Source organism: Rhinolophus sinicus, linkage group LG01 (genome assembly GCF_036562045.2).
Source record: "Rhinolophus sinicus isolate RSC01 linkage group LG01, ASM3656204v1, whole genome shotgun sequence".
Lineage (NCBI taxonomy): Eukaryota > Metazoa > Chordata > Mammalia > Chiroptera > Rhinolophidae > Rhinolophus > Rhinolophus sinicus.
The window spans coordinates 152789067-152814531 of NC_133751.1; the positions used below are offsets into that span (position 1 = coordinate 152789067).

A 25465-nucleotide genomic window follows, 5' to 3' on the forward strand; every position below is an offset into this window, starting at 1 on the left:
CTTCAAGAAACACCACTCTAAGTAATAGTAAAAAAATTAGTGGAAGGTCCTAAAATCAAGTTTAAAAAAAATAGATCTTGATGAGAAGATGCAGATGAAATTATTTCGAGTACTCTAAGTTAGAATCAAATCTGACATTGAAATCCTAGGTGTAAAACATACGAAAAATTGAGGAACATTTTATTTATTTATTTTTTAGATTTATTCATTTATTTCTCCATAAAAGAGTAACTGAGAATCTTCTATGTACTCTAATGTGTACATAGATTCCTCTCCTAAGGAAATTTATTTTTGGTTTTGGTTAGGCAGATAGATATAGAAATAAATGACTATAACTGGATAAGGCAACTATAATGACACATATGCAGGGGTTATTTTGGTAGCACTGAAGTAGTCCACCTAGCCAGGCTTATTGGTGAAGAGGAGAGATCACAAGAGGATGCCTAGAAGAGGTGGAGCCTTAAATGAATTAAAGTCTGAGCCAAAAAGGGTTTGGGTGGAATTTCAGGCTAAGAGATGGTAAAATATGTTATGCAAAGGAGTTCTAAGTAATTCAGAATTGTGATGAAAGCAGTGTACACAAGAGGCAATGGTGAGAAATAAGGTTAGAGAAATTGGTCAGATTATGGAAAGCATTTTCCCCCACCTTAAGTGATTTGGTCTATATCCTATAAACATTGAGCAGTAAGTGAAGGACTGTAAGCAGTGAATGATATAGGCAGATTGCAATTTAAATGGAAGTCTCCAACAGTTGTGTCCCCAACAGTTGTGTGGAGGATTATTTAGAACAGAAAAAAAAAAAAAAAAGACGGGTGGAGGTGAAGAAAGACCCAGAGCCAGAAATCCATTTAGGATTCTGGTTCAGCAACCCTAACAAGAAGAATAGATTAAGGCAATAGGAACCAGAGCATGATAAGATTCAAGACACATTTGGCAGGTAAAATCAGTAGGACTCGGTGACTGAATGGATATGCGTATAAGAGAAAAGGAGAAGCCCAGAATGATGGGGTGGATGTGACCAATGAAACAAAGACTATAGGAAAAGGAGCTGCTTGGGAGATAATGAGTCTGACATGCTGGTGACCCTTCTAGATATCAATACCTGGAGGTGTGAAACTGAAGCTCGGGCTAGAAAATAATATCTAGGAATCATTAGCATATATGTGTCAGCTGAGCTCAGGACACAGTTTTTGAGGTCATACAAAAAAGGTATTTACTGTGAAGAGAGAGAACGGTGAAATCTGCAATATTCTGGAACAGCCATAACAAGGGACAGATTTCAGTGGTGTGCTGGAGCCAGCTCACACCAGCTCTTGATAAGTCATTATTAAATTGTCAGGTAATTTTGCTAGCCTATTGTTAAATGCAGCCATTATAAAAATTAAATTGTATAAACTTAAAATGAGTTACTTAAGAAAGTCATAAATAGTAAAAACATATCACTTTACTACATTTTACTATTATCTATGCTCTTGAGCACATTTCTGTATTCTATCTGGTGGTGGAAATTTGTTATACTGTTGAGTTACTGTGCATCTCTTCTTAGTTCCACATTTAGTGAAATCACACCAGTAGTTTGAAATCAGCCACAGTGGGGAATCTTTACACTATAAAAGTCATCAAATGCTACAAATCAGCGTTTGTTGATTTTTCTAGAGTAGACTTAAGAAAGTGATTGAAAAAAATGTTAAACAGATAAAACAGTACATGTCATGTCCGTAGCCATTACACTGTGAATAGCACAAAAACTGAAGAAATATTTTTCATTATTCAAAATCTATTATCTGATTCAGCAAAGATTTGCTTACATCATTGATGAGTGAGTGAAGTTGTAACATAGAGCTTCTTTGTTTCACTTTCACTTTACTGATGAACATCATTGAAAATACCAACCAACTTTCAGTTTAAAACTATGCTTGTTCATCAGTTGCAATCCTTGGTTGTCTATAAATACAAAATTTTGGCAAAATTCAACAAAAACATTCTGTAAGGATCAAGGAGCCATATGGAATGCACACTTAAGAGTGTTTATATTATTATTTATAAATTGAGGGCCACAACTTTTATATCAGTGAAATTTATAATAAACTGATGTGCATATACAAGCTGTCTTTTTCTTGTAGAGGTGATGATTAAACATTTACCTGCACACCACTGGGGAAGGTGGAAGAAGAGAAAACCTTGACGGAGAAGCAAACAGAGTAAGAGAGGGAGAGATGCACAGGAGGCAGCAATAAAAGAGAAGTCAGGGAGTAAAACGTTTCAGGAAAGACTGCTGAACAAGAGCCATGACCAAGGAAGGCCCAGAAAAATAATGATTGAAAATTTAAAAATTAGATTTAAAAAATTAAAGTTGATTAAATAATATTTATCTAGAATTATTTGGAAGAAAAGGAAGGATTTTAAAAAGAGGAATTATAATTAATTTATCTCTTAAAAATTTTAGATAAAAAAACCTCATTTGAAAGGAAGGCAGAAGGTGGGAGAGCACTTTTTAGATACTTGTTTCAGAAGTTTGAAATTAGGTATTTAACTACAATTAATTTTGTTTTCTACAAAACAAACTATATTTCATAAAAACTATTGAACCTATCAAGTAATAACTTCATGTAGTCATACACTGCATGTCCTAAAACAAAAAAACACTAGAATTCTCTTGATGAACTACATGTTTTAGACAATGTTTTGTTATGGCTTCTTTCATGATTCGATTCTGTAGTGAATATGACTCACTGAATATAAGGGATCTCCTAGCACTTCAACTTCCAGCTTCATAGAAATGCAGCAGCTACGTATTTTCCCTTAAGTCTCCCGTGTTTTTGCTATCGTGTATAGTTTATGTATTCCTGTCCTTTCTTCCCAGAAGCTTCTAAGTTCCCAGAAGGCTAAAACTATGCCTGCTATGCCCTTTCTTTCTTCTCACAGTACTTACTGTATTCCTATACAGCTTAATATGCTGTGTATAGTTGACTGAAAAGACATAATACCCCCAAAAAATGAGTTCTGAAATCATCCAAGCATTAATCATAATCTGAAAGGTCTCATCTCTGTGTATTCTAGAATTTATACAAAGATTGGATGAATAAAAAAACAAACAGAATAAATGGAAAATACACATCTGATGACTTCATTTATCCAATGTTAATTACAGTTAACATGATCTCAGATCTGAACAAATTTATATTCATTGTATTTAAAATAATTATATTTCATATACATTTAGTAAAGAGAAAATATTTTATAAAATGATATGCAAAAATAGTAAAAGGATAGGGCCAAAAATTGACTCCCACATAATCTCTTTCAGGGCAAAAGAAAACACCAGAAAGGGTGCAAAAACTTACGATGGAATTTGTTTTTATATTAACTTAATGCTTGAGACTTTTGAATTTATCTTTAACTTAAAAACAAAGATCTCGTGTAGAACAGAAGCTACGTGCCTCAAGTATAATTACCAGAGGAGAAAGTTACCCCTTTTGTTAAGAAGATTTTACTATCTGGGATTTATTTTTGTCAGTCTTATAGTTGAAGAAAAATGTTCTTATGATTGAGGCAAGAAAAAGCATTATACATTCTAATTAGAAAAGTAGGTAAGTTTTTTATCTGAGATGAAGGTTCCTAAATATTGCCCTCAGGATTTATCACACCTCAGAGAGTTTCCGTCTCTTATTTTGAGGTGGGAGTGCTCAACCACTTGTCTGGCTTTTATGCGAAGGCATATCCCAGGAGTTTTTCAACCTACCTGGTTAGCAACATTATCACTTCTCCTTTTTAAAAAAGACTATTAATTAAATGTAAACATAACAGAGAAGCTCTCAAACATTTTAATAGGTCCCCGTGGATAAATAATATTTCTATCAATTGGGTGATATACTTGTTTGCTTCTCCAACAAAATTAGATTTGGCTTGTATTAAAAGAAAATCCATGCACTTATTCTAATTTATAGATATCATTATTTGCCAGTCATTTTGTTTACTGCCTGAGTGTTATAGGAGGCTGAGAAAATCTTGAAGAATGAAAGCACATCAATTAATTTCTATAAAAAAATCCTGATGCTGAGTTTAAGCCCATGAATAGATATTGAGTCATTAGCATAGACGCTATCATAACTTCTATATAGAATTGTTAACAAAATACTTTAAAAACAAAAAGGAAAGTAGGAGAAGGAAATAGAAGGCACTGTGCTAATTAATTTATAAGTGTTACCCCATTTAATCTCCTCAACCTCTCTGTAATATGGATGGACTTGCATCCTATCCTCAGAGTTTCTGATCAACTTGCATTTTCTATGATCAACTTGTGGCTAGAAAGAAAGAGATTAGGACTGTCTCCAAGTCTAGCTTGAGAGGCATGATAGATCAGGATGTCACTAAATGAGATAAAGACTGAAGGAAGCTGTAGATTATATGGGGATAACCCGCTAAAGTTTATTTTAAACTTATGAAACTTGAGATGTTTAAAGGCAGCAGGTGGAGATGACCAGTGGGGAGTGATAGGCAGTTCCGGAACTCAGGAGTGAGGGCAGGAGTAAAGATAATGATTTCAAAGTCAACAACACAGAGATGGTTCTTCAAGCTATAGACATGGATGAAAGCCCTTAGGGCTAGAGACTGTGACAAGGTAAGCTAACCAAGCATCAAAATGTGGAGGAAAACATTATTTAAGGGATGTGCATAAAACTCGTCACTAAAAGAAGTAAGGGAAGAAACTCAGAACTCTCAGAGATGTAAAAGAAGAATGCAGGAACAGGGTGGGCTCTGAAATGAAGGGAATGAATAATTTTGAGACAGACGGTGGTCAAAACAGCATCAAATGATTTACTGAGAGTTAGTGAGTAGCTTAAACTTTTGATGAAAAGGACAAGAGTACCATCTATCCCATTAAATTTTATCCTAGTGGTTCCATGGAGCTGGGATCATGAATTAAGGCTCTAAAATGAGAAATATGAACATCCTACTGTAAGTAGGGTGCATTAGAGTATAGTACACTGTCACTGAAAATTATTGTTAGTAGAGCATCACAAGTATGCAAATGGCAACTTAGAAAGCTCCAATGACTTGCCCTTGGTCATAGAGCCATGACTGACTCATCATGGAATGGAGTCTTCTGACTTTTTACTAAGCAACCCCCAGTAAGAATTAGGTTTTAAGATAAAACCTAAGACACTAATAAATGAATGAGAATCAAGGGCTTGACTTTTCTCTTACCATCTGTAAAACAGGCCTCTGGCTCATCTGAATTTATAGGTTCAGCCTCCGCTTCTTCTCCTTCTCCTGGCACAGGGTTATCAATTGTGCTGCACTCAGAGGAACTCAGTTGGTTCAGTCTCTAAAAAGAAATTCACCGTCCCACCGGATAGTCATTTAGAGTTCATTCAAATCTTGAATTGAAGCCACATTTAATAATCAGAGTCATGCAAAGTGTTATGAAAAAAGATTAACAGTATGATGGCCATAAAAAATGTATAAACACACATTGAGGTCAAGTAACCTTACAGTGCATCTATACTTGATCTATCTACACATCCCGTGAAAAATAAATTTTATTATTTTTATTATGCTACAAGTAAGTAATTAGACAGAATAGCGTAAGGTAATATTTTGATGTAAACTATAACATTTGCAAAGTATTGGCCACATTTTTGTTATTTTCCATATTTAACCTAAATTTGTTTACATCAGTAATTATTATTTTAGGACAACCAAGACCCTAACAGCAGTAACATGCAAGTTCCAAATTGCCAACGCCTGATCATTGAAAGGTCAGATCTGACAGTTGGCAGAAAAAACTTGTTGATATTTAAAATTAAAAAAAGAAATTAGTATCAGATGAAATCCAAACATACTTCTTCTAATACCTCTTGGATTTAAGAATATGTATTAGGATGATATAGATAGAAGGCCTTTCATCAAGACCAAAAAAGTCAAATATATTACAATCAAAACTCCAAAAAAACATAGTAATCATTTCATCCAACACCACCCATTTTAGAATAAAATTTCAGGATATAGTAGAAAAGATCATAAAATATTATTTACAATGTCAAGAGATAGTGGCTACTAAAGTGAGTACCACATGCAAACTCTGAAACAAAGATTCAATGAAATTAAACATGGCAGACTATTAACACATGAGAGGAATGAATTCACTGTTATTATGATCATATTATTGATCATAACACAGACATATTTTTCCAGCCAAGAACTTTATGATCAATATGTTTACACACATACACAGAAATGTTTGGAAAAAAAATTCATACAGCGACAGTAGCAAAATTCGCAATTTTTCCTAAATTGTTTTATAAGGGGTAAAACAGCACATCAATGAAGAGCTTATTTTTCATTCTCAATTGCTAAATGACATGTGAATATTGAAAACTACTAGTTATTACAGCACATACTTCTCTTGTAAGATCAGCTTTACTTTTGTTTAGAATAGTTAAAACAAATGCAAGTGCTAAAAATCATCAAATACCCATTTTAGTTCAATTGATTCTTCAATCTATTAATATGTATTAATATCATAGGCTCAATCTAAAATATTAATTTTTAGAGATTGACTTGAAAGCTAAAAGTGTTCCATATGGGTACCACATTAAAATTTTTAATTCAAATCAGTATTGCCCATCTTTTAATTTTGTAGCTTAATTTTACAACTGATAACTCTAATGAGGGTCCTGAGTCATTAAGGACTAACATCATAAAGCTCAGAATAAAGGACTAAAGGTCCTCTAGAGAGGAATTCCACAGATAGCTACGATGCTTTGTGTAAGAGTCCCACGTTTTCTAACTTTACCATTTTAATATGGGACAACTTGAATTTTAAATATTCTTTTCTGGCTTAGAACCAAAATACACTTTAATTTCCCTTGCAGTTGTAAGGACCTATTTAGAGAAATGCACAGATCCCCTCATCTGTAGGTTGGAAAGAGAAAAGCTATGCAAAACTCCTGTGCTGAGAAAACAGCTATTTGGAGTTGCTGTCTAGGCATTTTACAGTGTGACAACCCTCCTCGCACTCAGAGTCTGGACATTTAATTAGGATTAGGATTCCTGCTCCACGTTCCCGTTCTGATTTTCCAGGGGCACCTTTTAAAACAACCACTTCAAGTTGAGCCTGTGAAAGTTTGTGACCTCTGCCCCAACCACCTTGTAAGTAATAGGTGTTTGCTACCCTGCTCTCTTATCTCCTGTTCACTCTATTTTTTTAAAAAATATATTATTTTTTTATTTTTCCATTACAGTTGACATACAGTATTCTCCTGTTGGCTCTTGACCTGGGATGGAGGGCTGCCCTTCCCCCAGTTCATTGTCCTGCACCCCCCCCATTTCTGGGATTTGTAAGTAATACATTTTGTGACTTTATAGAAAAACATCTTTTTTAATTACCTTTTGTAGCCTTTTAAAATTGGAGATCACCTCTGATATGATAATTTGTATTTTTCATCTTGAGTGTAATGATATTTCATTTCTTTACATGATTTAGTTTTCTGAGCCCCTCAAGGTCCCTACAATCCTTTTCTATTCTCTCTGAAATTTCTCAAGGTTCATTTAAAGTTTTAAAATGGTAATGACCCACTAAATAACAGTATCTAAAAAAATAAAAAGTCCCAATTTGAAAGTACTCCATATATCCTTCGTCAATAAAATTCAATACTATTTTCCTGTTATTCTAGATTTTCATTTTACTTCCATTCAATTTACCAGAAAATTGTTAGTGTATTTACTAGTTATAATAAATTCTTAGATTGTATTAGATTTATGGGAAACTAAAGCTCCAGCACTTTTTCAAATAAAGGGCAAGAAAATGGAATTTTTCCTTTCCTAATGTTCTTTGCTCATTGTTACCAGAGAAACTGGGTAGGCTTTTTGGGAACAGCTGTTCATTCAGCAGGAAATCTACTTAACAGTTCCATCACATGTCAACACGGTATATTGTATTAGATGTTGGAGAAACAGTGAGGTCAAATCTCAGCCACCACCAGGAAAATTCAAAATAAATCTAATGATTTCATCAAGAGTGCTTAGATTTCCTAGAATTTCTATCTAGGGCACTTTCTATCCAATAACATGACAACTTATGTGACTAAAAGATATGATATTGAATATAAAAATAAACGCAACAAAGTTGCTCCTATAAGAAGGTTGGACTGGTATAGGTTCTCAGCCAGATCCTACAGTATCATTTTGAAACTTCTTTCTAATGTAAAGGCAAGCAGAATTCACCAATAAGGCCTTGCACCATAAAGCAACTGACAACAGTATTCAAGGGCCTTGTGCACTAACACAAGACTGCTATTTGCAGAGAATAGATATTTAAGTAGCTGGACCACAGTGGATCAAATCAGAAAGAATGTCTTATAAACATTAAAAACAAATGTTTAAACAGTTCTACTACTGAGGACTGCTAGAAAACTGCAATAAGTGGGTAAATAAAGATTAGAATATAGGTAAGCATGAGAGCAAAATGAGAGGTAACAGTGTAGGCTCTAAAACTCAAGCTCATTAAATATTATTTATAATAAAAAAAACCCAGAATGACAAAAAACAAACGACTGCATTTGAATGATTAATGCTAACCCCTAAAACTACTCAAAATGAGGAAGTACAAGAAAAGACAAATTCCAATGAATGTAACAATTACCAGTTTTTTAAACGTGATTTCTAATATCGTAAGTACAATATAAAATGAAAATTGGCACAAATAAAATATATCTTTCCTAATCTTTACATAGGCAGCTTCTGCCAAAGAAATGTAACATACTTCAAGTCACTCTTCACAACTGAAGAATGGTCAAAGAATGGCCATTTGTCAACATGTACCTCATGTTTTCTAATAGTCGTTTGGTTAAAAAAGGAAAAAAAAAAGTAATAGTAATTTAGGAATTAAACACGCATACATACACATATTTCTATAAACAATATCTCAGAAATTGTGTTTTATCTCTATAGATAGTATTGTATATGTGTACATCTTTATTTAGGTTCAAGGTGGGAGGAAATTTAATATATTCTGGAATAAAATTGTTTTCTGAGAGAATATTGCCTCTAAATCACCATCAATGTGAAATAGAAAAACATGTCTTTTTATTTAGGAGCACCTTTAAAGTTAACTTCAAGTAAACTGGAACAATAATATAAGTTTAATTTGAAATTATTAGCATTATTATCCCTACTGAGTATCAATTTCAGGATAAAGTTTTGCTTTCCTCATTGTACAATGGAAAATAATACAAGCATCCCAACGATGACAGAAAAATTCAAAATATGAACTTAAATATGAAAAAAAGGGCAAGATTCTTATCAACATGGATCATCCCCAACATGGAACTATTAGAGCTGTAATTCAATAAGCTGTACAAAAATTATAACAAAATATTATATCTGCATAGTATAATTTATTTAATACTTGTTAGAAATATTAGATAAGGGAATTCATATTAACCTATTTCTAATTGTAGGGAAAGTGTTTCATAGCTTATTGACAGATTTAGTGTTCACTTTACAATATGTTCTATTTAAACCCCTTCTTGAGGATACTCCGCGTATCTCTTTATGAGGTATATACATAATCAGAAACTTATTCCCATCAGTGAAGAATATTGATTCTGGAATCAAATAAAGCATTTCAAGCCTTGTAACTCATTAGTTCCTTGGCAGGGCCTAGTAAGTTATTAACTGGCACATTTTATATATGATGAAATAAAAACCAAATGTTAATTACTGAATTGATTAAAGAAATAAAGCTATAGCTATCAGTGTGTTTAAAATCATTTCAAATCTACTCAAAGTTTGGCCTAGAAGCTGGGTACTTTGGTCTCTGTTCCCAACTTTCCAGATGTGTACTCAGGTAGTAGCTCATCTGTATGAGCCTCAATTTCCTTAGCTGTAAATGTAGGGCTAGCACTAGAATGGTCCTTTCCTGTTCTGAGATTTCATGTTTACACCTAAAATACTCTCCCTCAAGAATTGTTTCTTAATAGAGTTTTAATTTACTGAATTTAAATGTAACAATTTTTTCCAGCTTTACTGAGCTATAATTGACGTATAACATTATGTAAGTTTAAGGTGTACAATGTGATGATTTGATACATATATATTCTGAAATGTTTACTACAATAAGGTTAGTTAACACATCCTTAACACCTCACATAATCACCATTTTTTTGTTGTTGTTATAGTGGGAACAGTACAGTTTTACCCTCATAATAATGTGATAATTTAATGTGATATATACATCTATACAAATATAGGTTCAATTAGGAGGGGAAGTTGATGAGGTTTTAAGATTAAATGTTGTTTTAATGGTTTCTGTTACTTTCTGCATCTTACTTTTATAATCCATCCAATAAAAATATATAAATCATGCACTTGAAATTACCTAAGGACATGAGAGAGATATAGAAAACCATCAAGAGAATAACAAAAAATGATGGAATTGCCCCAGTGACATGCTATGTCAATTCATCTATGGAACAATTGTACATATATGTTTCTACTTTCTTGCAATGGGTCAGGCAGAAAGATTTTTGTAGCTGAAGAGCATGCATGACACTGAAAAAAATATCATATATGTATGATTTTTTTTTTTTTAGGTAACCTGTGTAAAAGTGGTCACATATGTCTCTGCCTGGTTAAAGGAACAAAGCTGCATCCTTGAACGATCCAGTTTGTTTTTACCCCTGTGAGAAGTAAGAAGGTTAGGTATGGAAATTTAGAAATGCATCATGATGAACCAGTTCAGTCAACTGATTTAAAACACTTAAAGTCACATACCTATAAGTAGAAATTAGTTATATATTTGACAATACATGCCATATGCTCATTGCAAAGCAATATATTTGAAACACAGTAATGGAGTTAAATATCCTTCAACAAAAATTTGATATAATGAACTAAACAGTTATATAATTCTGTTTTTTAGGAGATGAATTAAAATACTGTAATATGCTCAGGCTAACTTTTGCATTGTTTGTTCTTCATAAAAAAAGAAGCAAACGTTTAAAATAAGTGATTCTCAATATTGGAGTGGGGTGAGAGTAAGAATGTGCAGTTTTTAAAAGTATATTCTAAAAGCAGCATTTTTATTTACTTTTAATTATATTTATTTATTTTTGTATTTCAAACATTACAGAAAAGAGATGTTTTCGAATTTATCAAACTAAAAAGATTAAAAACAATTTAAATATGTCATACCAAAATTGTTTCTAGACACATGAAAAAATTCAAAAAGATGAAAGATTTTTCAAATAGTTTGGAGGCAATCTGCAAAAGAAATGGTCTAGGTAAAATTCTAAAGGAGTTTTTTGTTTTTGTAAGAATCTATACATAAAATATAAGATCAAATGTCAACTTCCCCTAACGGTATAATTGTAACAAAACCTTAAATCTTGCTAAGTCAAAATGCATTTCTGGTAAAATTACTTTATTTTCTAAAATGCAATAATGAGATGAAATCTAAACTGCTTTCAACTGCCTCTCTGAAGAAAAAACTTTATAAAAAAATCTGAAGAGAAAGAGACCTGAGAAGAATGTAAATGAAACCATCACATAGTAAAAGGACATCATATATTTAACCTTGATGACTATACATATTTAAAGTATTTTTATCAAATCAATAAACGGAATGCATTTAATAACAAGTAAGCACATTTAAGTTTCTCCAAAGATGATGGCTTTCAAAATTGAATACTGAATAGATGAATGGGTGGATGGATAGATAAATGAATGAGTGAATCAGGTGAACAGCACGAATGTATGTTATTCTGCCTGGGATTTCCTTCTCCACCATATTCACCCAATGAATTCATCTCCATCCTTCAGGATCTGGCTCAAGTGCGACCTCCTTTCATGTGACTGCAACCTGATATAGTCCCTTATTCAATGCATCCTCGATGGACTGGCTTATTATTCTGTTACGGAATGTGCTGTGCTCCACTGTATTTTGTATTATCGAGTTAGACTATAACCTAATAAATCAGTATTAAGGAGGATTAGAAGCTGAACATGAATCAGCAAACGCACAACACCATTATAACAGGATATTTGATCCTGAATTGCAACATTACAGGGATATAATAGAAAACAATTACATTCCTACTCATTCTCTTGCCTTCCTATGATATGTATTATGATAGTTAAAGCTTGGAGTTCAAATTCAAATAGACCCCCAGAAACATTAGTGACTAATCAGCATCATTTCTTATAATATTTCAGTGTCTTAGTCATCTGTAAACATAGATTAACAATATCCACTTGCCTGGGTTATTATAAAGAGGGAAGTTATATGGTGTAGACAAAAGTGGTTAACGTGTACATTTTTCCTTGGTCTCTTTGGTGCTTTCTTCTTTTGTGTCTGCCTCTCAAGTGCTGAGTTGATCACCTGTCCTTTTACTGTCTATGGTCCCTGTAGTGTAGTGGATGCTGTGATGCACTGCCCAGATCCTCTTTTCAGGCAAACCACTCATTCCTGCTAGGAGTGCTGGCAGCTGAAGACTCACAGGAGAGATCCCCTCTGGGAATGGTCATGCAAAAGGGAGCTGACCTTACACCCCATCCGCTGGAAGAGTGGAGGGAGAGCTTGCATCTAGTGACCAACTGGTTCAGGATGAATCCACAGGGTCATCCCAGGGCCAGAGATGCTTGCAGAACATTTCAACTTCTCTCTCTCATCTTGCTTCCCTCAATTCTTACAGATGTAAAAATTTGCTCCTGGAACACTACCAAGTAAATCTCCTGTACATTTTCTCTCAGAGTTGGTTTCTCAGGGAACCTGACCTCAGACTGACTCCCTGTATAATCCCATGGCTAACATAAATTTACATACACAATTCCAACTGTCTACAATGCTGACTTCTCTTCTTAAGACCTACATTTCCAAATAGCATCACTTAATCTATCTTGCAAGTAGCTCACAATTAAAATGTCCCCAAATTAAACTGTCTTCTCTACCCTCGGTATTTTCTCCTCCCCCTGTATATTTTTTATAGCATCAACAGCTATAGTTCATAGAAAAGGTACTCAAATGTATCCCTTTGCAGTTTTTTCTGCCAGAGTGATCAAGTGAATGAAACGTTTATAAGGACTTTGCTTCTTTATGGAACATAAAGTTTTGCATAAATGTGGTTGTAGTGTTTTGAGTGACAGTCCCTTGAAGGTGGGAAATTTGATTATGTAAAATGAAAAGGTTTCATTGATCCAAGGATATCAGCTAGTTACATCATGACTTTGATACAATACTTCAAAACACTAAATAACTATTAAGTAAAGTGTCTGCATTTGGTTTGAAAAAGAATGAATTGGGGGATCCTTCTGTGAGGAAATTTTTGCACAGGATGTTTTCCTCTCTGCTGAGTATACAAGATGAGCAAATTCAGTTAAGCCAGCTTTGATAAGTGGATGCATTTATTAAAAGAGCACTAAAGATTTGGGGTATGTGATTCATGGCAAGTAAAGGAGCTTCTCTGAAAATAGTAAGAGTTTATGCTATGTAATTTAAAATCACATGTGGCTGTTATGTTTTTCAATATTTGGATAAATAAACTGGATAAATTTAATGTTTTCCCTGAAATTTACATACACTTCCATAATCAGTTCTGTAAAATGGCTTTATTTTTTTCATCTTTAAAGCAGAGAGAAGTAATCTGTAATAACTGAAAACACAGGGAGCGTCTCTTTAACCTCTAAGGAAGAACTCTCCATTTTTAAAAATTATTAATTTAGTTTTTTAGGGTTTTCAATTTGAGACTTGGCACAATTAAAAAAAAAAAAGAAGTACACTTCTTAAGTATTTAGTTAAGCCAGACGCCAATCACATTAAATTATTGCAGCTGGAGGAAAGAATCTTTTCCTAAGCAACTGTTAGCATAGTGCCTGGAGCACAAATGTCAATAAATATTTACTGAATAAATGGCTGCATTTCATGCTTTGTTTGAGGCTCATAATAATGAAATGTTTCATCGCTAATGTAAAAATCTGTGCAGTGTGTGGTTATTGTTTGCCCCGTGCTTAGAGGGCTGCATTGTGCCTCAGGAGAAGGCTGATTCTGAGGGAGACCATCAGTTCAGTGTCTGCGTTCTGAGAAGCAGTACCAGGCATCTTGTTTTCATGGATCCACATGAGGCGACACTATGTTTTTCTCAATTCTGAGACAAACTTGATCTTCAGAAAAAAATGCTGACATTTTATTGCCAATTATTTCCTCCGAACTGTTTAAAATAGTGTACTCAACACTTCATTTGAACTTATTATCTCTTTGGTTATTTTCTGATAAGGTGTTTTATTACAGAATATTTTGACTTACAGATTTAACTGTCTATCAGGACAAGGAAACCTGCCTATCTGAGAACTGGTAGCTGATAGTAGAAGAGGACGGACATGTAATGGGAAAACAGGATACTAAGCCATAAAAAAAGCCATAACCCCCCCACCTTTTGTTGATGGGGAGGGGGAGAGAGAGGGGTTAAAGGTCAAAGATGTTCTCTCCCCTGTTCAAAACACAGATTCTTAAACTTGCAAAAGGGGAAATATCCCCAGGTCCTGAACAAAGATAATGATATCTCAAGAAATCTGGATCAAAACAAGCCAGGGATGAATGTTGGTTCATTTCCCATGGCAATTCAGTCTATCACAGTGGTCCCTAGAAATACTGCACACAAGGATTCTGAGGGTGCATCCAGGTTTAGGCAGAGAGAGTTCAAAGGATATGGCTGATAATGGAGAAAATAAAATGGAATTAAGCATTGCTAAGAAAGCCACTTAATATAATCGGAAGGCCACTAAGGAAGTGGGGCTTATGCACGTCTCATGGGTCAGTTCTCAGAAATGCTATGAAGTTCTAACCTGCTGCTAAACCCAGCTCAAGCTCAAGCCATAAACATCCTGAAACAACTGCTGTATGGACATATATGGACCTAACTTCCTCTTTGTAGTTTTTCTCTCCCTCATTTGCATATTGGAACTAACCAATCCCAGTTATCCTGGCCAACAATCCTTCATTTGCAAGGAAGACCTAAATGCACACTGCACTTGTGGTTTTTGCTTTTATAAACCCTGCCTTTCCTTGTTCTCTTCAGAGCGCCATTTGGTTGCTACCTGAATCTGCACCTCCCGGACTGCAAACCTTTTTGTTTAAATTAGTGCTTTTTGTTCTTTATTACAGCTTAAACCTCTTCTTTGGTTACCATGGCTTAGAACAGGCATTTATAACAAGCTCCCTAAGTCTGTCTTTACACACTAACATTGTGAACCACTGATCCACATCACGCGACCTCTCTTAAATTTAACCAGTAGCAAATAGCTACTTACAATGTGCATGTGGCTACTCAATTTCATAACCATAATAAATGTTAACTGGACACTTACTCTCCAGAAGGCACTTATCTAATTAATAACATAAGTCCTTTAATATTCATGATAATTCTATCTGGCATATAAGGAAACTGAAAAAAAAAAGAGATTTTTGTAAATTGTACAAGATCATAGAGTTAGGAAATACCAAAGCTAGTATTTAAGGCAAGTATTGTCTCTCCAGTGGCTGTATTCTTAACCATTCCTCAAGGTAGTACTTGAGAAGTAAATAACCTAAATGTAGTGAATCGGGCATTACTTTCCGTTAGGTAATCAAGATTTGCCTGTTCAGGAAAGGTTCATCAAGAACATGGCAATCGCTCATTCAAAGATGTCTCAGGCAAGACATCAGGCAAGATGGAAAAATAAGAAAGTTACAAAGGAGGGAATAAGCAATTAAAAATCTTGGAACTCAACTGAGAACTAAAGATTAGGGGAATTCGAGCAGGTAGGTAAGCATGGAAGTGTAACAGAAACACTTTAGATAAATAAAATCTGCATTGTTTAGTGGTCCAAAGTGAAAACCAAACCAAAACCAAGTCATAACTAGGAACATTTAAATCTCAAGCAACTGGAGAGAAAGACTCTGATACAGGGTTTCACAGTTGATGACAGCTTAATATTATTGATAAGCTATCTAACAAATTTCTGATAAATCTTGAACTTTTATTATTTCTTAAATCCAGCATACAGTCAAGTAGGTTTGAATATATTCAAGATGACAGACTTTGAGTAATATCTTGGAAAATTTCTTATGAGGAAGGGCAAACTTTCAAAGTCCATAATATCAAATCTTTTAGATGACAATGATGATGAATTCAATAATAAACAATATCTAACACTGTTTTAGGTCTGAACAACTCAAATGCTGTGGTAAATGGCTTAAAGAGATTATTTTATATATTCTTTATTACAGCCTATGAGGTAGTCCCAAGCTCCTGTATGTTATACCATGTAAACCACAGATATAAAAGAGAAAAAGTGTACATGTTTCTCCTGTAGCTATGACTAACATATCATGAAAAAATGATAATCAAGAATATTAGAATGAAACCATCAACTGGTCTGTAGATAGCACAGTTTAAGGATACTAAATTTCATGCTTTTTAGCATGGGTCTATGGGATAGGTGGCAGAGTAACTTTATGGATGGCTAAAATAGTCTATTTCAGTAACCAAATAATCTACATACTAAACAACATCACAAACCTCCTCTGATGCCACAGGTACATAAATTCTTCAGAAGCATGGCTCAGTGTCCCATGGGAGACAACTTGGGTATTAACCCCAACAGGAATATGTTTTATACCTGAAATGGACAAAGACAGGGGAAGGACGGTAGAACTAGAACTGACCTATGAAGCCTAAGACTGGGACTCGTGTCATGGCTCTGCCTTTAATTAACATTATAACTATAGATGAAGATACTTCCTCTTACTGAGGGGGTTTCCTCAGTTAGAAAATGAGGTGCTAAATGGGCAGATCTATAAGATTCTGTTTCAAATGTTATAATTCAACATACTAACAATAAGAATAAGACTTTTGCCAGCAACTAAGGCGATCATGTAAGGTTGGCCACAGGCTTAGAGCAAAGGAAAAATGACCAGGTAAGAAATGACTCCTCCCAAATACTAAGATGTAAGAAGTGTTTGGTCAACTCTGCCAAGCTACCAAAGCACCTTAACACCTAGAATCCCAGCTTATTCAGAAAGTCTATCAGGCAACTGGAGTTTTACAAATTTAACCTCGTTAGCAGAAAAAGGGGCAATTGAATTAATTTCCCTTTCCACATGAGACTAGACCGAGATTACTGCTCCTGAAAAGTAAGATGTAGAACTTGTTTTTCTACCTTCAAGCCAAAACAACCACACCTTTTGAATTTTGGAGATATTAACTTCTTCCATGCAAAGGTTTTAAAAACAAAATATTTTATTCCTTACTCTGTCATCTTGGAAAGAGTTTCTTTGGCTACTTAGAAACGTATATTCATAATTTAATCATTTATTCACTCAATAAGTAGGTACTGAGCATTTACTATGCACCTAGTACTGAGCATATGGCCAGTACACACACACACACACACACACACACACACACACGGCTGTGTGCCTTCATTCCAAAATTCACTATAAATTCATGAAGGGCAGGTTTAATATAGGGTTAAGCAGATGGAAGGTATTTGGTAAATACCTGTCAAAAACTTTAAAATGTGATCTAAAGAAAGGAAAATATTTTAAAGTGGTATCTTAAAAGTTTAAAGAGATGCCATTCTCTTAATGCTCTGCCATAAAACTCACTTATGGTTATTATGTTCCATATTAATAAAAATAAAGCTCAATAATACTTTGAATATATGCAACCAAGTGTGGGGAAGTAGGATACAAAAAAGTTTGAATAAAATATTTCTATTTTTCAATGAGTTTACAGCACCCTTTGATGCACACAATCATTTCTCAAAAAAAATAAATAAATAAACTATAAGACTAATAAATCCAGGAAGAGGCCATAAAATGGTGTGGGGTTCAAAATGAGGAGAGGTCATTATCTGCTTGGGGAGAAATCAGGAAGGATGCAATAGCTACATTTTTTAGCACTGAATACTGTTCTAAGCATTTTACAGGTGTTAATTCATTTATCCCTCACCCAACCCTAAGATGTAAGAACTAATCATTTTACAAATGAGGAAGCTGAGGGCTATGTCATTAAGGATGTGTATCAGATTTTGAATAAAGAAGGAAATCCCAAGCAACGTCATGCAGGGAGTGAATATATGTGGCTCAGAAGAAACTGGTTTTCACACGTGTAAGAGCTCCAGACTAACATGAGGTGCAGGAACTCCAGGCAAACACGAGGACACACAGCCTTTAACTACAATCTCATTCAGGAGACTTTGGGGACAAAGGATACTGCAAAGGAGTGACATGATTAGGGTTGAAACTGAGTAAAAGTAATCAAACACATAGACTAGAGTAGATGGAAAATGGAGGCAGAGAACCAGTCAGACCCCACTTAAAATTGTTTAGTGAGTGTAGAGGTTCTGAAGAGGGGCAGTGGGGTCAGCAGACACTGAGGAAGGAGACTGTATGTGAGTTCAGAGCTGATAACAAACGGGACAGAGGAAGGGAAGACTGAAAAATACCTGGTGCTTTCAAATACGGCTAGTTAAGATTAAATAAATTATTAAGAACCAGTAAGCAACACCATACCAGATGAACCTTCAGGAAGCATGAAAACTATCCATGAGTATGCAATATAGAAAGAACTTCTGACATGAAAATCTGTAATTTTGATTCATTTCATACTAATCAATTATATGAAATACAATGTATATAAAACAACCTTACCCCTTTGCTGTATTCACTATCTGAATCACTGCTAAGTTCCTCGGTATTCATATTCTCCAAATCTGATTCCCCAGGTGCAATTGGCACTGTCACTGTGAGGTTGGGATCATGCATAAATGACTGGTAGTCACTTTCTTCCATCAAGTATTTGTCTATGGTCCTTCCAAAACCACTGGTTTTATCTTTGTCCTTGTGGAAATTGTGATCTTTGCTCATTTCAGCAAGTATACTGTTAGAGATATAGTTTTCCTCCCTATTATTTAGATCTTCAGCTGGTCTTATCTCTTTGGAAATCTTCGGCTTTTTAGGAAATTCTTTTAGAATAAATTCACCTACGGTTTGTTTCACATAATGTATTCCCTTGTTAATTCTGGCCACTGCAATCTGGAGGTTGTTTGCATCAGTATCTTCTTCAACTGGTGTAAGATTGTCTGAACTAAATGAACTCAGTAATAAAGCCAGGAATAGGTTGAGGACCTGTATCAGGGTGGGGATGGGGTGTGGAGAAATAGGGAGACAAAAAGAAAGTAAGTATACTTTTCTGAATTACAGGCCCAAATCCACACACCAATGAAGATCCCTGCACTGTCACACATCGATAAGAACATGTGATGGGGGTAGATGAGAGGCTAGACTCCTCATCAATCACATATATAGCTCCTGTGAACTCTGGGAACGTGAAGGACTAGCATGAGGAGCAAAGAGAACGCTCCCTTCACCAATGTCATTATGTCATTCGGCAGTTCATCCCTGCGGCAAGAGTCCCTTGGTCAAATTCCCTTTTATGGACCTAATAAGCCCCAACATTTACTTGTAATTAATATATGTGAGAAACAAGTAGAACAAGAAAAGTGTGACTATTGTGCTGTAGGAACTTAGGCCAAGTCTCTTTTCCCAGAAAGATAAATGTCACTTGTTACAACAAATGGAATATGTAATACTCGGAGACCTCCTGTAATAAAATATTTGGTCCAAGATTGTGTCAGCTTGTAATTTAATGAGGCTTTTAAAGCATAGAAAAGGACTTGCCCATTGAGCCCAATTCAAATGAGATAATGGCATTATGACTTGGGTGGCTTCATTGCCAATCATTTTGGCCCTGGAAAAGATTATAAAAGAGATAAGGACAATTATCCTTGAAGCAAAATCCTGTTTGTGTGCAAAACCATTCCTGTTTTTCTTCCCTGAGATAGGGGTCTAGGTGAATTCAACATTGTGAAAGATAAGAATTCTCACAGAAGGCTGCATTATATAAATTATGTTTATATAGAAAACAAAAAGGTAATTGAATTGCTCTTTCATGAAAGTCTATTCACGGCCCAAAACGTCTACCTCATATTAATATAATTAAAACTAGATGGAACTGAAGAGAAGGGACTCACCTTGATTTTGGCCACATCTAACTAAAGCAATTAGAAAAGCACAGGTTAAGAATGTTGATGTTAGTATGTCTGTTTTAAGAGAAGAGTCTGAGGGGGAGAGGAAAACGAAAATAATAGAGAACAATTTTGATGAATCACTAAGAAATTCTGAAATAGTTTATTTTAATTTTGGTGTTTATTGTCAATGAGAGAATATATTTTACTATGAAATATATGTTTGTTTATATGTATATTTTAATAAGAATGTTGATGAGAAGCCAAGGTGTCCTTTTACTACTTTAGTCTCCCTCATCATTGCAAGTGTTAACAAAAGGAAGGGAAGAGGTACAAATGTGCAGTTATAAAATGACTCATGGGGATGTGATATACAGCACAGGGAATAGAATCAATAATATAATAACAATGTACAGTAACAGATGGTTACTACACTTATTGTGGTGATCACTTTGTAAGGTGTGTAACTGTTGAATCACTATGTTGTACACCTGAAACTAATATAATACCGTATGTCAACTAGAATTAAAAATAAATTTTTAAAAAATTTCAAAAATATCAATTTTATAATTAGCTTTATTTTCTCCAGCTTTATTGAGCTATGCTAGACATATAGTGTAAGGTTAAAGTGTACAACATGTTGATTTGATGCACTTACACATTGTAAAATGATTCTAGCATTAGGGACCACCTACCTCCATCATGTCACATAGTTACCATTCTTCTTTGTTGTGAGAATATTTAAGGTCTACTCTCTTAGCAACATTCAAATATATAACACAGTATTATTAACTATAATCACATGCTGTAAATTAGATTCCCAGAACTTACTCAGCTTATAATGGAACTTTGTACTCTTTTACCAATATCTCCTAATTCCATTACCCGCCCTCCCTGCCAGCTCCTGGTAACCACCATTCCAGCTTCTGTTTCTATGTAAACTTGAGCTTATTAAAATCTTATTTTCCTAAACTACCCTCTAAAACTTACAATTTTTAATCATTTCAATTAATTGGTAGTAAAACAACCTAAGGAATAAATAAGAAAAAAAAAAAGAGGTCTGTTTAGCATATGGCTATAATACGCAGAGAACTATAACAGAAGCATAATTTTTTGTTTCTTTCTTTTCAGATTCTAATTCTACATCATTGGTAATTCCTTAATCAAATATTGGTTATCAACTTTGTGAATGATACTTCTGTTATATTTCATTGGGAAAACCTTGTGAAAAATATAAGTATGGGTTATCTGGAAGAGAAAATAAGACAAGATTTCATTTTCTTTTCTTCCCTGTATTGAAATGATCAATGTTTTATTACAATTAATAGCTTTAGATCTAATTAATCCTAAAATTATAAAATAACTGATCATATCCTCATATAACAATTTCCTATGGAGAATTTAAATGTGTGAACATCTGATTACCTACCACCAGGTTTCCAATGACCATGACCATCATGAAGACAGTAAGGCACATGGCTTGACCGGCGACCTCCATGCAGTCCCACATGGTCTCTATCCATTCTCCACACAGCACGCGGAACACAATCAGGAAGGAGTGGAAGAAGTCATTCATGTGCCAGCGTGGGAGCTCACAGTCATCAGAGATCCTGCAGACACATTCTTTGTAGCTCTTACCAAACAGCTGCATGCCGACCACGGCAAAAATGAAGACGATGATGGCCAACACCAAGGTGAGGTTACCCAGAGCCCCCACTGAATTGCCGATGATCTTAATCAGCATGTTCAGTGTTGGCCAAGATTTTGCTAGTTTGAAAACTCGGAGCTAAAAGTAAACACAAAGTATAATATTAATTATGATGATAAGTTTTATAGTTTCCAACCTTGAATTTTATTCCAAATTTTAAGTTCTAAAATATTATCATTACCTAGCTAAACAGTGCTGCTATTTTTCATCTATTTTCCAATATTCTTGTCATTTTGTTATACTTGCCACAGTATAATCACCGCACATGTTTTAAAGGAAGTGTGTAATTCTAATTCAGAATTGCTGTAGAAGCCTTTTAACATGGTTTCAGATATTCCTTTGAGAATTGATAATTTATCCTTAATTCTATTTTCTGATGTTTTTATAAAATTTTTAATGCTGACATAGAGATGAAGCTCAACATTCTAGAGAAAAATGCCTTAAAAAGTCTACAAATTTTTTTGTATTTTTTGTTATTAGAAAACAATTGTGTTGGGAACAATGATTTGATCTTGAATTATCAAATCCACAAAGTAATGACTATATTATAATGGCTGAAATTCTGTAAATCATAAGCTTTTTACCGATAAATAAATTATTGTCCTACTGGGTAAAGAAATATTTTCTCTTATACTAGTATATGCAACTTCTATTATACTAGTATATATAACTGAATACTTTTTCAAGATTCTAAAATTAAATATATATGTGATTTTTGAGCTCTTTAAGTGCATTTGTTACTGAAAGAACTATATTTTACCAGATATTTGGACCTAATCTTGTTTTTTTATTTAAACTTCCAAAAAATTTAAATAATAATAATGCAAAGCTGAGAAAACATCCTTTTACATACAGAATATAATGTAAGGTTGGTCTATATTTACCAGTCTGAATGATCGCAGAACTGACAATCCGTCCACATGTGATAGAAAAAGCTCCACTAAACTTAAAGTCACAATAATGCTGTCAAAAATATTCCATCCTACTTGGAAATACTCATATGGATCCATGGCAATCAGTTTTAAAACCATTTCAGCTGCAAAGATCCCAGTAAAGACCTAAGCGAGAAATATGTTTTGTTTTTTTTTTAGTATTATTAGAAGGTATGAAATCAACATAATGATGAGAATGATTATTTGTTTAGTATTTACTTTGCTTCAGACAGTGTGCTAGATACTTTACAAATGTATGTTACTATCTCATCAATCCTATAAACTAAGTATCATTATTCCTATAGCTCTAACACAAGCATTGAAGGGTTAAAAAGCTCTAACTCTCCTGTCAGCAACCACTGTGGTTAGGTAGCATTTTTAGAAGAGCATATTAAAATTCCAGATAAACAAAACCTTTGACAACTAAAACACTCACTCTTTGCAAAAACATTTAAGTGGCCAACAAGTAATTCTGGAAGAAAATAAAAAGGAAACACGGATACTGAGATTTTGAACCAGTCTTTTTTTTCTGGTCTGACTACTCTCAGACTAATAAAGAACATGTTGACTAACTCTAAAGGTCTGTCAATAGAAGAGGGGAAAGTATTTAATTGACACAGTGCAGCTAAAGCAAGACTTCCAAAGCTCTGACATAAAAGTACATCACAAAACATCATTAATTCATGACACTAGTATCAAAGGACTCACTTAAAAAGGCAACAGAGAAAGACTTCTTTATGAATCATTCAGGTACAATTTGACTCAAAGAAACAAACCAAAGAAATTTCAAAGGGTAATGGTTAGGTCTATTGACATGAGTCAATCTTAAAATAATGCAGCATAAAGAAAACCATCAGGGGGTACTCAGACTTGGGACTATGTTAATATTATAGATTAGAAATGTGGTGACTTCTTTCTGAGTTCACAGTGATGCAGTCAACTCAGTGAGGAAGTATGATTTTCATGATCTGGACCTGTACCAAGTAGATAATCCTGTCTTTTTTCCAAAGTGGAATAGAAGAGAAGAATGCTAACTCAGCATATGGGGGTACAAACATTTTGACTAGGAATATTCGTAAACAAATTGGGAGAGAAGACCGATTTAGAAATAAAGTCTTTGGCTTCAAAGATCAATTGGTTTAGGACCACAGCGAAAGTGAAATTATCTAATGTAAATATTCACGAAGTCATCCAAGATGATTCATGATTTATGTAGAATAATAAACTGGGAATCTTCACTGCTTGCTTCATGCAGAGTTTCAGAAACTAGCATTTTTTGGTGGTTGTTTACCATAAGGCACTAATGAAGCTGGAGTATGACCAGCACTGCACATTTAAGAGATTACTCTGGCATCAATTTTCCTAATTGGATCCTATAGCTTCCTGAAACCTACAGATCACTTTCTCGCCTGCCCTTGCATCTCCTGTGTCCAGTTCAACCATCTAGGTTCCTCAATATTCCTGTTCTTAAGGCTTGTATCGGCTGACGGATGCAAAGCATGATGAGGATAATGATGATGATCGTAATAATAGGTTTAATTTGTTGAGTATTTACCACATGCCAGGCTAAGAAATTAAGTAGAAAGTGTTTAATCCTCCCAACAGTGTGATAAATGAAGTATTACTACCATTATATTGTAAATAACTTATTTTGTAAATGAAATATTATTACTCTATAAATGAGAAAATGGAAGATTATAGAGATTAACATATTGGTTCAGGTCACATAAGCAGTTAGAGGCAGAACTGGGATTCAACCCAGTGCTTTGGGGCTCTAAATTAGTCCCCAGATACTTCACTTATTATAGCAAAACAAAGCATCCATAGTTTTTCTGAAAATATGTGGCGTATGTACTCTCAAGGAAGCTGCAATGTAATCATGAAACGGGTAAGAAAGCATCAAATTTTCCAAGTATTGATCCCAAGAAACACACTGAGAGAAAAAAAAACAATTAATTCCCAAGATGGAGACCATTATAAAAATATTGTTATTTATAGACCTCAACACTACTACAAAATTATTTTACAAAATCTATCACCAGAAACTGAACTCTTTACAATGATTCACAGGGTGAATTCTGGATAGACATAATTACCTAGCTGCGTATCTTTCTAACTTAAAAAAAAAAAAAAAAAATGACTATCATGAAAATGAAAGAGATAACACATATTAAGAGACTCACCAAATTTCCTACAATGAGCACGTTTTTAAATTCCTCAGTCATTGGGTGATGCTCCATAGCCATAAACAATGTGTTTAAAACTATACAAATGGTAATAGCAAGATCTACAAAAGGATCCATTACAATAGAATACATAAGCTTTTTAAATTGTATCCAATATGGAGAGCAATTCCAGATCAGGAATGTGTGTGCAAAACTGTACCACCAAGGTGGACATTTCTGTCTGGACTCTTCAAGTTCTGGGAGAAAAAAACAGAGAACACGAAGTCAATCAGTTGTATGTTTTATTGCTAAACAGATATAAATCAGCAGTACTCTAACACTGAAACAAGTCTTCTGGTTTGCTTGAAAATTTAATAATACTGTTTCCATGCAGTCATAGCATTATTACATAAAAATATTATAGCACATTTGCTTACTAGATCAAGCATAAATAAGGGGAAAGCAGTGAAATTAATGACTAATAGCAGATATGTGCATCTCTCAAAGAAACATGTACCTAATATGTGATGGTAAACAAGAATATCTATGTTTTCTTCAGGGAGAAATGTATATTTTTCCACAAATGTACA

At 34.2% G+C, this 25465-nt stretch overlaps 1 protein-coding gene and 1 long non-coding RNA gene across 2 annotated transcripts in view; one reads left to right on the forward strand and one right to left on the reverse strand.

Moving 5' to 3' along the window:
* The window catches only part of LOC109445186 (uncharacterized), a 73163-nt gene extending 61622 nt beyond the window's left edge, over nucleotides 1-11541 (forward strand). Inside the window, exon 3 of the long non-coding RNA XR_012497967.1 lies at nucleotides 10599-11541. This is a non-coding gene — a long non-coding RNA (uncharacterized LOC109445186). The remainder of the gene's footprint in view (nucleotides 1-10598) is intronic.
* Nucleotides 1-25465, reverse strand: part of SCN9A (sodium voltage-gated channel alpha subunit 9) — a 128087-nt gene that overhangs the window by 22293 nt on the left and 80329 nt on the right. The window contains exons 14-18 of the mRNA XM_019727348.2: nucleotides 24894-25132; nucleotides 22663-22836; nucleotides 21500-21856; nucleotides 18695-19171; nucleotides 5209-5329 (exon numbers count right to left, since the gene is read on the reverse strand). Of these exons, the coding sequence (XP_019582907.2) occupies nucleotides 5209-5329; nucleotides 18695-19171; nucleotides 21500-21856; nucleotides 22663-22836; nucleotides 24894-25132 (1368 nt within the window). The remainder of the gene's footprint in view (nucleotides 1-5208; nucleotides 5330-18694; nucleotides 19172-21499; nucleotides 21857-22662; nucleotides 22837-24893; nucleotides 25133-25465) is intronic.